Genomic DNA, 22232 nt, shown 5'->3' with positions numbered 1-22232 from the left:
CACGTTGCGCTACATTCATGTGTGAAAAGCCTCTATTAATTCCAACAGTCTGTAGTTCTTGCACTACATGTACTATGTCAGGCCTTTCATGAGTATATTCTGCTATTTATCGATAGGTTATTGAACAGAAATACTTTTTACAACACAAAGAAAAAATTGTTTAGTTTTGTTTTTTCTATTTTGCTTTTTCCTTACACATCTCAATTCTCTTGGTAGTGAATAAAAGAACAATGGTCATAAAATGTACCATATGAAGAAAGAGTTTCATTTAAAACTGCACATACCTAATTTCATTGAAGACATACTTGCTCCAGTGGTCTTCAACAGCAAATCACAACGGTCCGTCCCTCCCAACCCCCCTCCCCACCCCTACTACCCCAGACCTCCCAACATTTGATTTTACAAATTCATAATTTTGATGTCGAAAATTCTGAATTTTACATAAAAATTCATAATATGGCACATAATGCATTTTTTCAGCAAAACAAATTATGCATGCCAAATGCGCATACGCATTGCGCAACATTCATGTGTGAAAAACGACTATTATTTCCAACAGTCTGTAGTTCTTGGACTACATGTATAATGTCAGCCCTATTATGAATATATTCTGCTATTTATTGAACAGAGATACTTTTTGCAACACAAGGAAAAAATTGTTTTGTTTTGTTTTTTCTGTTTTGCTTTTTCCTTACACATCGCAATTCTCTTGGTATTGAATAAAAGAATAATGGTTATAAAATGTATAACTAAGTTATGAAGAAAGAATTGATATATGCGACTAAGCATACAGAAGTACTTGTTGAAATAAATTCGCACATTAATCAGCCAAAAAGGTGGTAATCGGCTTTTCTGCTGTGTTTTATATTTTAACCCCTTCTTAATTAATTAATATAGTTATATAATCTTGCACTTAAATTTAATATTTTCTCATTACAGAGGTGAGAAAAAACCTTTTCACCCAGAGAGTTGTGAATTTGTGCAATTCTCTGCCACAGAAGGCAGTGGAGGCCAATTCACTGGATGAATTTAAAAGAGAGTTAGATAGAGCTCTAGGGGCCTAATGGAACCAAGGGATATGGGGAGATGGCAGGTTACTGATTGTGGATGATCAGCCACGGTCACAATGAATGGTGGTGCTGGCTCGAAGGACCAAATGGCCTACTCCTGCACCTATTTTCTATATTGCAATATTTTGCAAATGCATTTAAAACAATATTTGACGTTTATTGTAAGTTTAACTGTGGAGACATTTCATATACTATGTTCATAAATAAAACAATTCTGTTGAACTTAATGCTGGAGGTTCCAGTGTGCTAATTTTTCATATGAACAAATCCATAAAGTTTCTTTCCTAAAGTGACTGCACTATCAAAACATGAATCAGGTTTGGGTAATCAGTTCCTTCGAATTTGGCTCTGCCACCACAGTTGAACTTTTCACAGAGATAATAAATGCTATTTTCTATTAAAAAAATCTGAAATAGTGCGCTCTGTTTGAAGGATTAATCATTTGAAGGATTAATCATTTGAAGGATATTATTGCCATCAGGAGTGTTAAGTATAGACTATTTTAGATTGCAGGGATTCAGTTTTGAGGGATAACTGAGGAAAACAGAATTGCATCTCAGATGGACTAGTTGAATTGAAATGTAGAAGATTGTGCAGATCATTGGCCAAACTGATCCAGATATCAATTGTGATTGATGATTCAGACATTTGAACTTACAAAGGTTTGAGCTTCAGATGTAAGAGTATCACCATCTGATTGACAATGGAATAAATTTGCAGAAAACATTACTGAAGTGGGCAACATTGTTTTAAGAGATAAGTGGACACAAACTCTTGCGAAGAAACTCTCGTAGGAAAACACTTTTGGAGATGGCTCAATATTTTTTTTAACTCATGATCTTTGTCCGATCTTGTCTATTCTAATGCTTTCCGGTCAAGTTATGCAAACACTGCATTCTTGAGTTTGGAAAAAAGCTCACGGGGCTTACCACATTAAGTAATATACAATATGGAAGGCTGCAAATTTTAATGCACAAATTATTGGAAATACAGACATAAGCCTCTTCAAATAAATAATGTTTACCTGATACCAGATACTTTTCTGACAGCATGATTTTAGTCACTGGGCTGCGGTGGACTGTGAAAGTCTGGAAGAGCTGGGGACCTGAACCTACAGTTTCAGGATGTTGCACGATTACACGCACTGCACCAGAACTGGTACCATAAGCAATCTCAATCCAATTTCCGCTGACACCTATAAATAAAGGAAAATACATTAGGTGACTATGTACTAGCTCCAATTTAGTTACATCCAAAGTTTACAAGTGCAGAGTTATGCAGCCTGATACAGTGATCTCAGTATTCTCTAGTTTTCATCAATGAATGATGTTTGCACTTTCATCACATATGTGATTTTTAACAGTGCCTGATCTTGGATTGTTCAGTTGTAATATACATACTCGTTTTGGGAGTGAGGTACACACTTAGTGCAGTGATGGCATCATTGGATGGATCATGATAAAGTTCAGTGACCAGAAGATCATTATCTTTCATCCTGAGAGGAAATTTTTGCATATCTGTAATATTGAATGAAATTAATAGCTTTATTAATGAATGATGCAATTCACATGAAAAAATACATGCAACATGGGGTATTTTCATCCTTAATTTTCACATACTAAAATAAAGTCCAAATTTCAAACAACTATTTTGATGCTTTATCTCTAATCTGCATTTTTGAAGCTGGGTGAGAATCCCTCTGATTCAAAGAGCATTCAGCCAAAACACAACAACTGATACATCTCACTGAAATAGCGCCGCCAGCCATGGAGAAACAAGGGTTCACTAAACATCCTGTATACTGTCATACCTCACAAATACCCGCAGCCTTGCAGGAGCTTCTCATGACAGCACTACCACTGTGACCACCCATACTAACATGCAGACTTGCCAGTGTGGCCATGAGGATGACTGATCAGTATCAGGAGGTGGAGACCATCTGAAAGGCCTTAAACCGTCTCTGTGCGCAAGACAGCTGTCCAACATTCAAGGGAGTGAAATGGAAGCTAATAGAGAATACCCGAGAGTCAGACTATACAACATATCTTGGTCTATACCTCCTCACTCGACTTCATCCAAGGACCCCAACAGTCCTTTCAGAAGAGGCAGAGGTTCACTTGCACCTCCTCTGTATCTTCACCTACTGTATCTGCTGTTCCAGGTGTTGACTCCTATATATCGGCGAGGCCAAGCGCAGACTGGGCATTCATTTAATAATAATAATAATAATAAGCATTTATTTTATATAGCGCCTTATCGGGTGCTCAAAGCGCTTTACAAAAACAATCAAAATAAAAACAAACAGCGGCGAATAAACAACGCCAGCGTCCTCTCACGTCAGGGTCCGGCAGTAGACAACAAAAAGCACAGGACACACAGATACAATTTTTACACAAACAGCCATCACAGTGATTGCTCAAGGCATACCCTCACTGTGATAGAAGCTGAACTTCGCCCATTCCACCTGGTTGTTAAACACCTTGAACCGCACTTGCATTCCCATACTGACCTTTCTATCCTGGGCCTCCTCCACTGTCAGAGTGAAGCCAAATGCAAATTGGAGGAACAGCACCTCATATTTTGCTTGCGCAGCTCACAAACACGCAGTATCTAACTTCAACCCTTACTTTCTGTCTCTCTCTCTCTCTCTCTCCGTCCCTCCCCCACCCTAGTTCTCCAATTAGTTTCACTGCCCTATTATTAATTTTACTGTTTGAATGCCATATTGCCTCCTTCCCCTGTTAACAATGAACCATTGTACCGCATCTGCTTTGATCTATCCTTTTCACACCTTAAATGTACTTTTTTTACACTTCCTCTAGTTTCCTACTCTAGTTTCCCTCTCCCCTGACTCTTAGTCTGAAGAAGGGTCCCGACCCGAAATGTTACCCATTCCTTCTCTCTAGAGATGCTGCTTGTCCCACTGCGTTTCTCCCACATTTTGTGTCTATCTTTGGTCTGAAAGGTGTTTGATACATGGTTTGAGATACTACCACAGCAAAAGTAGGAGCCTTGTTTGCATCGTCCCTGCCAATGTCGTTATAAATTACTGTGACTCTGTGCCATCACCTATCCATGCTAGTTACTCATCAGTGCGGGTACTTAACAGATGATTTGAAGATGTCCTACCTATGTAATATATTGATCCGTTATTACAGCCCAGCAAAAGGAATGTTCCTGCTGTGTCACAGCTGGTGATAGGGACAACTTCCTGTACCTGCAAATTTGAACACAATTTCAAGTGCAAATTGGATCATATCTTTTAAAGTGAAATTTACATTCATAGAAACAAACAAAAAAGTTATAATAGTGATACTGGATCCAAGCACATCTCACATCTATAGATGGCAGTGTATTTCAGATCTTAACCATTTGATCTCATTTTGGTTCTTTTGCCAACCCACTTTATTCTAGGTCCTGTAGTTCTTGACCCTTTCACCAATGGGAGGGAACAGCTTCTCTCTAAGATTCAGAGATGCGAGGACATTGCTCTTAATACTTAACATACTTGGGGTGAAGTCAGTTTAATTCTCTCTGATCCTGTTACTTTAAATCTATGAGCCTAGTTATGGGCCTTGCTACACAAAATATTTTCTCGTTATTCACATTATCCAGGCCTCCCATAATTTAAAATTGTTTGAATCTCCTTTACCTTAAAGAAAACCCAGCCTAATAAAATGTTCTTATATAAATAAAGCAGCCTAGAAAATTCCACACTTCCAACAAAATCCTCAAATCTCTGAACCTTCCCTGGTGCTATCACATCCTTCCTGCAATGTGTCACCAAAATTTTAGGTATTGGCTTTGTAGTTTCTACAGTTTCACCGTGACCTTCCTTCTTTACCACTCTGTCTACCAGCCCTACTATCTCGTCAGAGTGCTGTGTCCATACACAATCTCTACAGCCCTCTAGACTTCCGTGTGTTCAGCAATCACTTTTGAATTTTCCCTTATATTAGTTATGCTTCCAAATCCATTACCTACACATCTCTGTCATGAACAGTATTTGCCTCTTCTTTTGTTCACCTAACCAGCCCAACAATTTCTTCCTGCAGGTTACAGAACTCTTCCTCACTGTCAAAACACATGGTTAACTTTTGTGTCATTTCCAACTTCTTAATTATGTCCCTTATGCACAATTTCATACTATAAGAACAAACATTAGCGCAGAACATGCATTAACCCACGCAAACTGCACTGTAACCGTCCGCCATGAAAGCAGTCAATGACCATTTCCCTTTACATGTTGTTAACATACCAAATTTGGATCCAAATATCTGACTAATTTTCCCTTGGGTTCCATTGGTTTTTATGAACCTTTTCAGACAGCCGAAAGGAATTTTAATTTAGTTCCTTAGTACCTCCTCAAAAACTTCATTCAAGTTCATCACAAAAACAATTTTCCGTGTCTTTAATTATGTCTTCAAATTCATGTCTTTAATTAACATGTGCTTCTATAATTGATAAGTTAAACAGTAACTCAATGTTTTTCTCCTAAACATTTACCAAATTGATGTTATGTCCGTAAGTTAACATTTTCTATTGTAAAATATTATTGAATGTGCTATAATTTGCTGCCAGGAAAGGTAAACAGATGTCCTTAAGGCATAAAACAAAAGCACAATAATTTCATTATCCATTAAACAGGGGCACAGAGTGGTGGACTATTCTATCACTTGTCTTTCAGAACCTGTTTCATCTTTAAATTGTATTCCCTTCCAATGAATTCATTCTTAACAATTATATCGTCCACATTTAGCAAGTTTATTTCAGCTTACTAAAGATTGAAAATATATCTGTCCACATATGTAGACAGAGCAATGAATGTTACAGGCTAGAATTCTCCAAAAGTCAGCATTGCCTTTCATCCCTCACATCTTACATTCGGCACAAATTTAAAACTGCATCGATAGCTTGGGCATAATTATTTGAATGAAATAAAAGCAGAAGTTTGGGCAAAGGTATTTTAACCTTGTGTACTGACAACACAGCAGAAAATAATAATAATTTGTGCTGGTGATGGTATTTCAGCCCCATTATGTGTAACCTACTGAGTCAGCTGTTTTGTACTCAGCGACATTTTTAAAATAAATTCTTCACCTTAGCCATATTTCTAGCATTTGGATACGACATATCCTAAGCTATGCAGGAACAAAGGAGCTTTGAAGTAGGACTTATCTATTTACCAGGCGCTTCAGAAGAATTTGGCAAATATCTGTTCATATAACATAATGTTAAAGTTTTTGTGCATGAAGCACTTAAATATGCTTTCAATAAACCTTTGTTTATAATATGAATGATTCCGAATGTAAAAACTATTCATTTCGGGCCATACCGCATTTACAACTTCTGAATGCAAGGTAGCCATAAAATGAACATCATTCTTTCATCTCATACCAAACTAGTAGTGATGGTATTAGGTTCAACACAAAAATTAAGATTACAAAATTCTATCATTGATGCAGCTTACCTGCCAATGTTGGGTAACTGCATTCCACACACCCACTTTCCCAGTGTGACTAGTTGCAACTAGCTGATTACCAATGAAGAAGAGTGCATCCACTGGAACTCCAAGACTAAACACACCTACAAAACAGAAAAGCAAACATGTCAGTTGCTGAATCATCAAACCTTATTCTAGAATTAATAGTTGTGCTAATGCTCTATTGCATATATTTGTGTTGATCCTCAAACTCACTAGGGAGCATTATCACACTTGGTAGCGCTAAATTTCTCACACACAGACTGCTCTTCCTTTTATTCTCCTCCATTCCATTACCTTTTCACCATGCAGTCAATAACACCGCAATCAGTTAGGATACGTATGAAGAAACAAGCCTCACCAATTATATATACCTGGTTATAACAATTACCACGTTCATAAGCAGTGTATTTGCACAATGTGCATGCAGGTCTTGTTTAAGAAAATAAGTAAAACTGCAGATGCTGGAATCTGAAACAAAAGCGAAAATGCTGGAAGAACTGTCAAGCAGTATTTGTGGAAAACCAATTAACATGTTGAGTCAGCGACCTTTCCTTAAACATGGGCATGAATGAAAGGGGTCAATTTTCACAGAGGAGCTGCGGGAGAAATGAGAGGCAAGTCCAAAGACAATGTGGAGAAAGGTTAAGACAGATCAAATGATGAGCATAAGTAATGACATTTTGAAGAAAACATACAAGAAAGGAAAAGGAGAGAACAGTTTACCTGAAGTTGGAAAATTCAATGCTCATTCCAGAAGATTGCAAAGTGCCTAAACAGAAGATTAAATGATGATCTTCTCATTTGCACTGGGCCCAACTAAGGCAGTGGAAATGGCAGCAGACAGCTCAGAAGAGGAGTGAGATTGAGAATTAAAGTGGCATGCTTTTTCAGACTAATGTAGCAACAACCATGTGGTTCCTCTGTGCACTTTATTCCCCTCAGGACAACGCTACTATCATTGTTCATGAGGTACTTTATTTTGGCAGCTTTCACAGCTGCTTAAACAAAACAGGAGAGTTAATTCAAATACACAGATGGCCCACACATCACAGTTCCTTGGGTAAGGAACATTTCTCCTTACAGATTTCATAAATTATTACCTCAGATTGTGTCATACGAAAAAAACCATTTGCTCTTACTGAATGTATGTGAGAAATATCGAAATTATTTTTCAACCAACGTTTGGTGCATGTGCAGAAGACATGGTTTTGCCTTATGGAAAAACAATATGTACCGTTTCCTAGGAATGCAACCCTCTTGTAACGCAGGAGTTGCCTGTATGGAAGGAACTGCAAGTGCTGTTACAGATTTTTTTCTATGTCTTCCTGCTTTGAATGCTATCAAAGACCACAGTACTCAGGTTTGAGACTCCAGGGTCATTTTTTCCAGTCAGTCCACAAACATACAAGGCCAGTAATAGACACCTTGTTTGCATGGTCTTACATCGCATTAACACTAAAGCAAAACACTATCTGAAATTAAAAAAGGAATATATTCAGAATCCTTCCATTTATATTAACTGTACCATCAACAAGACCAATCGGAAAAACAAGATTGCAGTATTTGTGGACCAGCTTTTCTCAAATGTAGATATGAATCACTAACACTATGCCTGTCAAACACTCCCAGGGCACTCAGGAATACCTAATTGGAAGATATTCCAAACTATTGCTGTTCATTCGATCCATAATCATACAAGACAGCTTACCCAGTTGCACAAACTTTATCAATGCATAATTGCCTGCAGCAATTTACACCACCTGTGTTCACACCTCTAAACAGATCTAAATGCCTGTTGCTCATGAACAAAAACACTGCATTTCATGTACCTTGTGCAAGAAGGGATAGTGTTTTGATCAGAAACACTACTTCCAAGTCCCAGGCCAACATTGTTTCTCATGGCTCTCCCAAACTTCCTTTTGCCATTTGCCACTTTTCTCCATATCAGCGAGTTATATCCAAGGTACATACTTGTGAGGTAAATCTAATGCTAAGATGTATAATTTATTCAAGGGGGCATTCATAATATTTGTCATGTTTGATAACCTCAGGAGCTAACCTTTAACAATGGATAAACTATTACAAAGAGGTATAATTTCAGATAAAGTTAAACACCAGTGGTGGCTGGTTAGATAACCATTGAATACCTAGACACAATGGATGTATTTGCAGCATAACCTGGATAGATATAAAAAGTAATGTGAAGGAGTTGGATTAAAACATTAATCAGGATGTAGTGAAACTTGCCACTGTTAACTTTCCTGATCTAATCACGTTATTAAACAGTTTACACTACTGAAAGAATACAACAACACAGGATTACTTTCTCACAGATTTCCATCCATTCTTGATAATCAGCAATGGACAATTCTACCATTTGAGGAATTGTGATCTCCCTATACAACCTCATTACCAGTAACAAGATATTCTGCAAGGCCTCTGTGTATTTGACGCATCCTTGATGCATTCAGTATCCCTTTGCCTCGATACTTTTGCACTTCAGATAATTCCAGTCCATTAACTGCAATGTTTACAATACGTCTATAAATTCCCAATCTAAAATCAATCTTGTGCACTGCAATCATATTTGGACTGTTTACATAGCTAATTAAACCAGAAATAATGTTATTGCTGCAGATGAATAAAAACTGCTGCAATAAGCATACTGCATACCCAACCCAAGTCCCCAGCACATCAGGAAATCAAAAATCAATTCAATGGTTTACTTCCTGAGCACAGCAAAATTGAAACATGAATGCAGCCCTGATTGCATATAATGTCCTTTCTCCCCAAGATGTTCATTCAATTAGTGATGGACAATCATATAATTTTAATGTAATAGCGCTAAAACTGCACTTTACAGAAATTTAACTTTGTTGGTTTTAAGTTTAAAGCTAATTGGAGCTTTCCGAACGGCTGTTTTAAGCTTTTAACTGATAACTACTAAACTAAATAACTAGTTTGGCTGTATGCAATTGGAAGTTATAGTGATGATAGAGTTAGTACCATTGCTTACTATCCACGATAATGGGGTGTGCTGGAGAAAATGTAAAGACAGTATTTATTATCTTATAATAAAATGTGAAAAATATCTTAGTCTCAGAATAAATTACGTAGCACACACATCTCCTTGACCATTCTACGTTTTTTCTTTGTTGTACATTCATGCAAACATTTTCAACACAGGACAATTTCTCCTTCACCATAATGCATTCAGACTATGAACTTTTATTCCGACTGCTGATTCAGCAGTTTCGCGTTTATTCTGAAGTAGTGTAGCCTGTGCACATTTTAAAATCTGAGCATCAGTTGTGAACCTCCACAGTAGGGCGTGTAATTAAAAAGACAACATCAGGCGCTAAAATGTTTAAAAAGTCTCAAAGTCCTCACTCCTGTCTCTCGATGAAAGTCAATGTTCGGCTTTTCGTACTTGCAACATAAGCATTCTTCTTTTCAAAAATACAAAAAAAATCTTCTATCGTATACTTTAGTACATTCAGGGACATGTGGGAAAAAAGCATTTTAAAATAAAAAATCTCCCTTTAAAAGAGGATCAATCTTGTCTGAGCTAAGCAGTGGGGATGTTTCTAGCATTCATGCAGGAACATCTACCATGCTTAATTCTATTCTCTGCCTCATGCACGTCAAATGTCATAAATATTCATGCCAATTAAATAATGCTACAATTTGCATGAACATCTGTTGGGCATATTAAGCCTACTTTTACCAATTGTATGTTGACAACTGGTAACTTGTAATAAATTCACCTGGGGAGAGGAACCATCTCCCTAGCCCAGCATAGGAATGACAACCTTACAGGCAGGCACAGTAATGGTGATCACTTACTTTAATTTATTTTCAAAATATGCATTAGAAGCTATTCTGAAATAGATTTGTGTTGACACCTAAATCTGCTTATTTGCTGGTTTTGTCCCTGTAGAAATCTCCAGCGCAGTTCATAGCAAAGATACAAGAGATGTCAAAAATGCAGAATCAGGAATTTTCAGAAACTTCGCCCTCTTTAGGAAACCTTACATTTAAGGGAGAAGTAAACAGCCAGAAAGTTTACAAAGATGAAACACTGCAAAACTGAAAATGTGAATTCTAAACATGAAATAATCAGGAAGCTATTAAGCTGGAGGCTTCAGATCTCATGAAGAAAGTTAAATGAAATATTTTCCTATGGTAGCCCGCTACCTTACTTTGCATGCAATAACACCTTTTCTGCAAAACTTCTGTTTCAATTTATCCTGAAAATGCTAAACTGTCTACCATGGATGGAAGCTCTCTGATATCTGTCAAATGGGCATTCTTGTCTTGCAACAGAGTAGAGTGTTTTTCTGGCAAAGTGATAGTCATTTAGCGCAATGCAACTAGGCCAATAGTTGATCATATAGAATGTACAAGCTGCTCCACATACTAATACTATTATAAAGTATTAGAATGAACCAACTTTTCCTATCCTCCACCAAGATTATGGCCAAATGCATCTCTCACGCATCTACCAGCAAAATCAGCTAATCTGGATCGCAGAAAATCAAAGCTGAAGTATCAACACTACAGCCTCAACAATTCAATTATCTTTAGATTATCAGAAGATTGCAGTTTATAATGTATCCAATTACTGGCGCACAATTGTTCTTACACTAAATATCATAAAAGTTGGCAGAGCTCAAACAAGGCAAATCTATCACAAAAAATGACAGATGAAAAAAAGATTGCACGTTTTGAAAAGATCTACCGTAACTGAAAGTTAAGTATTAAGGTAGTATAAAGCATTAGGAGGGTAGTGAGAAGTTCCAATCAATAGCTGTGATGGCTGATGGTTTTATGCCAACTGCTGCAATAAACAGCTGGTGCCAGGGATTGGTCAGCCAGGTTTTGAAGATAAATATAAAAGCGTAAACGTTGAAAACTGGAGAAGCGTGTGATAAGAGGATGGATCAAGGGCAGACTGCCAGATGTTTTTAAGAAATTAAAATCAAATTGCCTATACTTGGTTAACTCTGAGCTTCACACAAACAAGGAATTTCATTGCACCCTAGTGTATATGACAATAAACTAATCTGATCTAATCTGTACAATCTCCTGAATTTAAAAGGCTGGTATTTTCTAAGTGAAAACTTTAAAGAAATAAAATTATTTAATAAATCATGTACAGAAAGTCTATTTCCTCCCTGATAAAACCCTAACAAAAGGGCACTGTCCTAAAATTACTGACTTGCTTGTTCCACAGAAAAGGAAATGAAAACCTGGAACTCTTTTCCAAATGACTTGTGAATACTGGAAAATATATTTGTACGGCAAAAGATATTCAGGGATATGCAGTAATGATGAGTAAAGGGAACAGTAATACAGATCATCTGTAATCTAATTAATTTGCAGACCAGGGTTCACAGGATTAAAAGCCAATTCCCAATTCTCCTTGCTCCTAGTGGTGATAAAAGTACACAACAAAAAATACAAACCACAGACTCATGCACGGATTGGAACTAGAAGATCAATAAAATAACTGTGCTCAAGGTAATAAAAGTATGTCCAATACTCCAGTGGTAACAAGTCCTTTCCTCTAACAAATACGTACCATTTCATTCATGACTAATTCCTGTTACTTACACTGGATGTTTCACAGGCTATGCTCAAGATCTAGCGAATCGTAAGATTAAGCACCCAGATTGCAACCTCATTATTGGCTGGATTCATGCCATGTTGAAAAGTGTGAAACTGAGTACATTTGTTCTTCTCTGACATCTTAAAATCAAATCTTCAAATAGCTGCATCCCCAAGTTAATGAAAAGTAATGTTGTATTTTCCCACATTTTGTAGTACATACCGATTTCATTGCCATTGCCTCCATCCTGAATACTCCATAGGATTATGCTGCTATCTGACGCAACAGCTACCATCTTGTCTTTATCACCAAGAGGACCCCCAACAATTTTAGCATTTACTGCCACTCGCTCGATTGTCCAGTCAAGGTAAGGGCTTGTAAATACCTGCTGCCACCCAGAAGACTCCTTAATTCTAGAAAAAAAACATTATTCAGTAAGATTTAGCATTGTGAATTTGCAGGTTAATTTACTCTTCTCTTTTAACTACATTTTAATCCTTACTCTCTTGTTCCCTGACAGCAATAACTTCAAGAAAAATGTGATTAAATCTCAAATCAAATCCAGAACCAGGAGGAGCTGTACATCCAAAGTGGAACTGGTAGTTACGAGTTAGTGAAACCCATAAATCAGCAGTGGTCCAAAGCAGGGCACCAAATAAAATTGATCCCAGGTTTCAGTAAGAGGAGCTCATTGTGATCCTTATTCTATAGCGGATGCAATTAAGACATTGCTGAACCTCCCCCTGCTCTTCTTTCTCCTTTCTTACCTTCTGCTCCCCATCTTTCGTGCTCCCAACCCTTTCTCAAAATGTGTTCACCCTATTACTATCCTGCAAGCAAACTGGTTTTTGAGTAGGTTGTTATACTAAACAAAACACTCATCACATCAAACAGTTGGTTCCCACCGTGCAAACCAAAAATGGATTAACTTTAAGGTTTTATTTCCTTTGTGCGGATCATTTTAAGAATATCAGATAACTTTGCTTGGGAACAGGCAGCTGAGGCAGAGCCTTGGGGCTGACTTTCCAGAAGCAGAACATCAGATTAATTTTCACTGGAAAAACTAAAGACAATGTAAAATCTCAGTTAAAACATATAATTGGATCAGTAAAATTTAGTGCAAAAGACTGCTTTCAGATTGTCAGGATTTGCCCCACGGTATTGAGTAACTAAAAATAAAATTTGACAAACATCATTGTTTCTTTCAACGATTGTGCTCACTTATTATTTTCCCCTTCCACATAAACTTTAATAGAACAAACTTTATTCTGTATCTCAACTTCTTCGAATAGTGATTTGAGAATTCCGTCAGGACAAATTTCTGTTACCCAAAAGACCATACATACGCAGGTTTCCTCGAAACATCTTTTCTTTTTTTAAATGGATGGCAGTGCCACTGGCAATCCCCAACTCCTTTGAAATAATTAATAATTTTAGAACAGTTAACAATCACTAATAGCCAGATTAGATGGGATTGGCACATTTTCTTCTTCGAAGGATATGAAAGAACAAGCTTTTATCCAAACAACCCCCCCCCCCCCCCCCCGATTAGAGAAACAGTTATTATTGACATTTGCTTCTTATCTAACGCATTCTTCTTTAAAACAAAGGTTGAAATTAAATTCCCCCATTCTATAGTTGAATCTGAACTCAACAATTATTGGATTATTAATTTAGGGCTCCCAGTTCATAGTTCAGCAACATAACCACCATGTTACTACACCCACTTAATATACCTGTGAAGATTTGGGAATATTACTGAAATTAAAAAGCTAACACGAGTAAACTCATGCAAGATTATGGAGCTAGAAATTGACTTTAGAGATGCTGAAAGCTGCCGTAAATTGGCTGTAAATGCCATGGGACATTGGATAATTGTCAAAGCATTGCTGGTGAGTAGAGTCTCAAGATAGCCAAATGCATAAGGCACAATCTTCGAGTGAAACACAAAGTATTGGAGTAACTCAACAAGTCAGGCAGCATCTCTGGAGGAAATGATAAACTGACTTGAAAATTCAGACTGTGTGTGAGTTGGGGTGGGTGCAGACTTGATTTGAATACAGATCTAGAACAAAAATTCTTAGTGCAGGTCAAGATGGAGATGCATACTTTTGAGTGCTTCAATATAATTCCGGTGCTGTAGTGTCTTATGCTGTGCACTGATATTTTTATTAGGTTGTTATGTTTGCATGGAATGTTTTATACATGAGAACTTATATACATGCCAGATCTGCAATAGGAAACTCCAAATGCAATGTCAGCTGCAGATTACTTATGGACCTTTTCAAGAAACACCTGAAAACAGCAAACTTTGATATATTTTAGTAAATTGATTACGACTTCTATGTACAGAATGATAACTGTAATGACTCTCCGGTACCTGTAACAGACCACGAAGTGTGCATAAGCTACTACAATCCAATTGTGATGACCAGCAACTATCAGAACCTTCCGAGGATCAACCACTGTACCTGCCAAAAACAAGAATGCAATAAATAATAGAAAAAAATTCAAATCCATACATCAAGTATTTCATTTCAGTGGAAATATAATAAAATCTGTCTGCAACAAAAATGACTGAAATTTATATGAATTCACATACAAGGGGCAATGGGACTGATTGACTGCCCTGCTGGGACCTTCGTGGCCCAGTGGGCTGAGTTAGGGTGGACGCAGACTTGATTAGATTACAGATCTGGATCAAAAATTCTTCATGCAGGTCAAGATGGAGATCCTTGTGTCTCATAATTAATAAATTAACTAATTCATTCAGTTGAACATCGTATTTCAACTGGTTAGCCCACAAGGAATAATGGTACAGCAGTGGAAATTAGCTATTGAAAGAACTCTATTCTGCGATTTTGGAGCAAGTTGCATAGTAATTCGGAACCAGCCAAATATATGAGCAAAAGGAGACCAGTCGGCCCCTTGGGCCTGTTCTGCCATTCAGCATGGATGATTTCTTCGTTCAAATACCATTTTCCAGTCCAATTTTTCATATCCCTCAATTCTTTAAATATCTAAATAAGATGAACAGCATGTAATATTTGTTCTTCAAATCATAACCCTCTCTCAAGCTGGTACAATTGAATCAGTTGTTAATTCAAAACAACAACAATTGTTTTTAAAACATTAGATTGTTATTCGCAGTACACTTTGACAACCACCTGGACATTTTCTAGCCTCTCATGGGGAAGAACTATTCCAAAGGTTGAAAAATAAACAAAATCCTCCAAGCACAAAAATAATTCTTGATATTCCTGTGCAACATTTGGTGCATCTGAAGCCCGGCTGTGTAATTGCATAACTTTATAGATATATATGTGCACATTTCATCAACTTTTAAATTGACTTATTTGGTCAAAATTCCATTGCATTTCATATCTGGGTAGTATAACTCAGAACTGATAATTTATTGAATCAATAATCTGGGACAAATCTTCCAAGAGCACGTCAATAGTGACATGCTCCAGTTCCAGCAATGCACACTGCAAAGATTGTTACACATGAGACTGTTACACTTTGGTGGTAAGGATAGGAAGGCAGAGTATTATCTGAATGGTGTCAAGTTAGGAAAAGGGGACGTACAACGAGATCTGGGTGTCCTAGTGCATCAGTCACTGAAAGGAAGCATGCAGGTACAGCAGGCAGTGAAGAAAGCCAATGGAATGTTGGCCTTCATAACAAGAGGAGTTGAGTATAGGAGCAAAGAGGTCGTTCTGCAGTTGTACAGGGCCCTAGTGAGACCGCACCTGGAGTACTGTGTGCAGTTTTGGTCTCCAAATTTGAGGAAGGATATTCTTGCTATTGAGAGCGTGCAGCATAGATTTACTAGGTTAATTCCCGGAATGACGGGACTGTCGTATGTTGAAAGACTGGATCGACTAGGCTTGTATACACTGGAAATTAGAAGGATGAGAGGAGATCTTATCGAAACGTATAGGATTATTAAGGGGTTGGACACGTTAGAGGCAGGAAACATATTCCCAATGTTGGGGGAAGTCCAAAACAAGGGGTCACAGTTTAAGAATAAGGGGTAGGCCATTTAGAACTGAGATGAGGAAAAACTTTTTCAGTCAGAGAGTTGTAAATCAGTGGAATTCTCTGCCTCAGAAGGCAGTGGAGACCAATTCTCTGAATGCATTCAAGAGAGAGCTAGAGCTCTTAAGGATAGTGGTCAGGGGGTATGGGGAGAAGGCAGGAACGGGGTACTGATTGAGAATGATCAGCCATGATCACATTGAATGGTGGTGCTGGCTCAAAGGGCCGAATGGCCTCCTCCTGCACCTATTGTCTATTGAGACATATTCAGATGATTCATAATTGCATCAGAACATGTATTAATCTCAGGGTTCAATGGGAAAAAAAAAACAAGTGGGTGTAACTACAATTATAAACAAAGGAAAATAAAAAAAAATCTTACCCAATCGAGCAGATCCTTCAGTAGAGATAACACCAGTTGACACGGAAGGTGCTGTATTTGGACGCAATGCTCCTTCTGCTGTGCTTTGTCCCAATTTACTGTCCTGTAAGGCTCCAGACCCCCCAATGCTTCCTTTTCTACTGGGAATAGCTAGCAGTGTTAAACATATCAGTCTTTAACGATTTAAAAATGAAAATACTTTCATAAAACCTAGAACTGAGTTTTAAGTTCTCATTTATACAAACCTTTTCATAATCATGACAAGTTTGCACTTAACAAATTCCCTTCCACATATCTCCTGCATCCTTCTTCATTGTAAAGAGTGCAAGAAGCCATAGACATTCGTGTAGCACTCCAATATTAATGCTTCAACTTCAAACATAACTTGGTCTTTCGGTTTGTATTAGAATAGGCCATTTGTGCTTGTCGTTACCCCAATTTCACAAGATTAGCAACACATTAGAGACCATTCATTCGCTGTCCACCATTTCACCCTATTACAGACATTCCCTTTGTTTCACCCATTGCCCTCCGCTACCTTCTCTGCTTTGTAAATCTTCTCTTTTCTCAGTTCCTATGAAGGATCTTCAACTGACATGTTTATCAGTTTCTCTTTCTCTGGATGCTGCATGACTGGCTGAGTTCTTCCAGCAATCCTGTTTTTGTTTCCAGGTTTTTCTCCCTGATTCATGACTCCTATCACTACACCACCCTTCCCCTGCCCCCACTGAAGCCTGAAGTGGGTGATTTCAAGTTCTACTCCAAAGTTTTAGCATTGTGACCTCTAACATTAGTCTAAACAATCTGTTTTTGGGAAATAAGATCCAACTCCTATCTGTTTTAGGGAAATATGATCTTCCCTTCAAGCTCTTTAGCCTGATTTTTTCTTATAAATTGAAACATAACTGTTTGCACTAAATGGAACGTACTTCCAAAACAGAAACAGAAATCACACAAAATTCAGCCAGCAATGAAATCTAGATATACTGGGCAGATTCCCATGTTAACTTACACTTTCCAATTGATTTGCCTCTATCATTCCCCTGCAGCAATGTTGCTAGTTATGTCTCAACATCTTAAATTGCTCAACAGTGACATTAAGTGGTCAGTTCCTCTACCTGCATGCATGTTAGCAGGAAACATTTATAATTCAATACTCTATTCTTTGTTTTAGCATCAAATATTACACATTAACATTGAATTTCTCTATCACATCACAGGAAAATCGTTTAAATGTTGAAGCCTTTTTAGTTTAATTCAGATTTCACTGGAGAAGATCGTTTGTCATCTTATTCACGGCCAAATCCATTACAAAATTGAAAGCTCAGAGCAAATTATTTTTTTATTTGTTCATAAACAGCGCAAAATATTCTAATTTTTAACCATTAGCTACTGAATTAAAGGAATACACTGTAATAGAGACAGTTTTTCATGAACGCCTCCATTAGAATCCCTGAAAATCATACAAATGAACAATGGAAATAACCAGAAGTATACCACTGGTGATGGAACATTTCTGACATTTGTAACCCAGCTGTGACAAAAACATAATTATCACTAAACACTAATGGTTTCTACATCTGAACAATGCAAGCACATACAGGCACATACCTCTGCACTCCCCTATATATGATTGAGCTCTCATAATATTGTTAAATTCGAAAGTCTAACATGTGTACATACATTCATTCCAATGAATGTCAGAAATAGTTATCCCACTCTCTCTCCCCTCACCTCTAGTAATTGTTTAAGTATTCTTTTTATCCGTCCTATTTGTTTTCAATATCATTATTTACAATCCTGTGGAGGTCATGGTTAGCATTTAGAGTGATCTTTGTGTATTTTTCACCTATAGGCAAAATCAATTTTGTGAACATTTGTAAAAACAGAACCTGTTCATTACCTGGGGACAACCTGTATAATGTGCTCAGTTTAAAAGAATTCAAACTAAAGGAACCAAAAGCTCAAATTAAGTCTAGATTTATATTATTCATGTTATCATTTGATGATTTAATACTGACTTTTATCCTCAAGTCATAGAGTTGATCAGCAGATACAAACCCTTCACCCCACCACATCTATGCCAAACATCATGCGTTTATACTAATCCCACTTGCCTGCATTAAACCCCTATTCCTCTATGCCTTGTTCGTGTAAATACCTGAGCAAATGCCTCTTAAATTTGACTATTTTTCCCTCCTCCATGTTCCCTGGCATCTCATTCCAAATACCATGTATTCTTTATGTGAAAATTGTACTCCTCAGATTCGCTTTAAACCTCTTCCCTCTCACCTTAAACCTGTTACCTAATTTTAGACATGCCTACCATGGGAACAGACTCTGGCTATCTACCCTAAGCGCCTCATAATTTTACATACCTCTACCTGCAACTCTTTCATCTCACCTCAGCTTCCTTCACCAGAGAAAACAGACCTGCCTTCTCCAATCCTCATAACTCAAGCCTTCCAATCTGGGCAATTTTGCAGCTTATCCTGGATCCCATGTGATCTAACAGCCGACCATGCAAGTCTCGTCAAAGGCCTGCTAAAATCCATTGAAATAATACCCCTCCATCACCTCTTCAAAAAACAAGACAAATTAATGAGATAGTTTCCCAGATACAAAGCAATGATGTCCCTCATCATTCCTTGCCTTTCCAAAAGCAAACAAATCCTGTCCCTCACAATTCTTTGCCGTAATTTGACCACTATAATTGCAAGGTTCATCAGCCTGTAGTTTTCTGATTTATCCCTGTTGCCCATCTTAAATAGAGGCATAACAATAACTGTCCTCTAGTCTTCTAATACCTCACCAATCTCACCTCGATTCCTGTCCCAAGATAAACTTGATCAGGCCTTGATTAAGCCATCTAACACCTTCTCCTTCATAATGGTGATATGCTCCAGGATATCAGTTCCCTCCCCTAAATTCACTAGCTTCCACATTCTTCTTCAGGGTAAATGCAGATAAAATGCATTAAATTAAGTCCCATGGAGAAACATAGATTACTACACAGATCCTTAAGATGACCTACTCTTTCCCTAGCTATCCTTTTGCCTTAATACACGTAAAATATTTTAGGCTTTTTCTTTATCTCGTCACCAGGGATTTCCTACGGCCCTTTTTGCCCACCTAATTTCCTTTACGTTTACTGCTACATCTCTTCTTCGCTGCAAGGGACGCGCTTAAACGCAGCATCTATATCTGATACATGCCTCCTCCTTTTCCCTAACCAGACTTTAAAAATCTCTCATTGAGCAAGGTTTTCTAATATTGACAGCCTTGCCCTTCACTCCAACAAGACAATGCTAGCCTGAACTCTTCCTTTCTCACTGATAAAGCCTTCCTTTTGCCAGGCATCCCACTACCTGCAAATGGCCTCACCCGATCATTCCTATCAAATGCCATTGAATTAGTCTTCTTATATTTAGGATTTTAACTTTCACAGACCTAATTTAAAGCATAACTCTCCTGAAGCTAACACATAATGGTCACCTTCCCCTAATGACCACAGTAAGAAATAGTTTATTTCTAACAACAAATTAAATTTTCATTTAATCAGAAGAAAACCTTCCATAGCTGTGAAAAGACGGATGACCTAATTCCAGTCAAAGCAGGAAAGATAGTGAAGCTGAGGGAGAGAATTACCAGAACCATGAACCAAAGCTGCTAAAGTTACAGGCAACTCTGATGCAGCAATTTAAACTATGGATATTAATGATACAAGACTGATGGAGTTCAAAGATCTAGACTTGCAGGACTAGAAGGAATTATACAGAGGGAATGATAAGATTGTGGAAGGATTTGAAAACATAATAATAATAATAATAATATATTCCTTTATTTGTCCCACACTGGGGAAATTTGCAGTGTTACAGCAGCAAAGTGGATAGCAAGAGACATTCATTATAAATAAAAATAAAGATAAGGATAATTGTCATCATTTACTGTGTTTTTCCTTTACTGTTACTGTTGACTGGTCTGCTGGGAATAGCGCTGGTTGTACAGTCTCACAGCAGCGGAAAGGAAGGACCTCCGATATCTCTCCTTCACACACTTGGGGTGTGAACATAACCGGAAACTTTAAAATTATAAAACTAAGCCATCGTCAAATTAAAATTTAATCCTGAATGGAATTCAGTATTTTTAAAACATGCAAACTAGAGTTTTTGTTCTCAAATATTTTCACCTATTTAGTTTCACAAGAATGCTAGGTAGGGATTTTAGTTTGATTGGTATGTGACTTTTCTCTCTCGATAATTGCAAAACATTTTTTGGGGAGATTCAACAGGAACAAATGATCCGGAAATATGAAAAACATTGGCTGTTAGTCACTACATATATGTGAAGTGAAGCGTGGATACGTTATGAAAGGCTGTGTGTATATGTATATATGTATATATGTGTATATGTGTATATGTATATAGTATATGTATACTAGTGATACCATAGTCACATATGGAAACACTTCAAATAAAATCTTAACATCTTAAAATCAAATCAAAATTACCTGGAGGAGGCAGGTACCCATGGAAGAGAACACTACCACATGACGATCGTTCAAGTTCTTCACACAGCAACAGGCGGCGAACTAATCGGGAATAACAAAAACAAATTTTAAAAATCGCTCCATTATCTCTTTCCACATAGTTATTACTCTCCCAACAAATCAGAATCCTCTGACACTCTCTTCAATTTCAAAAATAGATAGTAGATGGATCAAATAAACCCATGTCTTTGGGACGTGGGAGGAAACCCACACAGTCACAGGGAGAACATGCAAACTCCACAGAGGTCGGGATTGAACCTGGGTCTCTGACGCCAAGACAGCAGCTCTGCCAACCATTCTCTGGCGGTTCCTCCTAAAACTACATGGTCTGATATCATTGTCAAATAAGAAATCAATCATTAAATCATTTGAAAAAGTGTCCTTGCTCTTGAAGGCTGGCTCTATGCATACCTTGAATCAGTAACATCAAATGCAAACAAACAAACAGTATGTAGGGATATTCCATTAATAAAGTTATCTTTTAATGTGAGCAATTGGAAAGTAATAACTAACTTAAAACTAATTGCACATCCTGTAAAACATTTTTTTTCTTACACTGCAATAACATGTCAATGATACATCATACCTAGAGGAGTAATCCCATAAAATTCAGCTTCATGTCTCAGAACATTGATGTTTACTCCCCTGTAGGATAAAGAAAATGTCTGAGTCAATATTTTTAAATCAGCATCTCAAATTACGTTACAAAACAAAATCAACTTGTCATCTATGATTGTGTCTTCAGGACATTTTCAAACATTTCTATGAACAGAAACATGGCCGATGTCGTAGTATATGTTTAACTGTAAAGTTATCCATCTTGGTAGGAAAAACAAAAATGATACATTCTCTAAGTGGTGTTAGACAAGGATATGTTGATGTATAAAGAGACGTGCGCCAGTTACTGAAAGAAAACATGTAGGTGAGGCAAGCAGTTTAAAAAAACACAAATAGTATGTTGGCCTCTATAGCAACAAAAGGATTTGCGTACAAGAGTACCACTTTCGTTTCTGAGGAGCCATATTCTCTCTCGAGTTACCCTCTTTCCATTTATGTACATAAAATCTCTTTTGGTTTCCCTTACTATTATCTGC

At 37.4% G+C, this 22232-nt stretch overlaps 1 protein-coding gene across 1 annotated transcript in view; it reads right to left on the bottom strand.

Annotated features, from left to right (window-relative positions):
• Positions 1 to 22232, bottom strand: part of kctd3 (potassium channel tetramerization domain containing 3) — a 48103-nt gene that overhangs the window by 10095 nt on the left and 15776 nt on the right. Inside the window, exons 5-13 of the mRNA XM_078404906.1 lie at positions 21725 to 21783; positions 21100 to 21180; positions 16590 to 16739; positions 14547 to 14637; positions 12389 to 12579; positions 6541 to 6656; positions 4200 to 4287; positions 2471 to 2587; positions 2095 to 2265 (exon numbers count right to left, since the gene is read on the bottom strand). Of these exons, the coding sequence (XP_078261032.1) occupies positions 2095 to 2265; positions 2471 to 2587; positions 4200 to 4287; positions 6541 to 6656; positions 12389 to 12579; positions 14547 to 14637; positions 16590 to 16739; positions 21100 to 21180; positions 21725 to 21783 (1064 nt within the window). The remainder of the gene's footprint in view (positions 1 to 2094; positions 2266 to 2470; positions 2588 to 4199; positions 4288 to 6540; positions 6657 to 12388; positions 12580 to 14546; positions 14638 to 16589; positions 16740 to 21099; positions 21181 to 21724; positions 21784 to 22232) is intronic.

The sequence above is a fragment of the Rhinoraja longicauda genome, chromosome 9 (genome assembly GCF_053455715.1).
Source record: "Rhinoraja longicauda isolate Sanriku21f chromosome 9, sRhiLon1.1, whole genome shotgun sequence".
NCBI lineage: Eukaryota > Metazoa > Chordata > Chondrichthyes > Rajiformes > Arhynchobatidae > Rhinoraja > Rhinoraja longicauda.
Note: the sequence above shows the minus strand (reverse complement) of the source record. Positions and strands in the feature narration are given on the sequence as shown.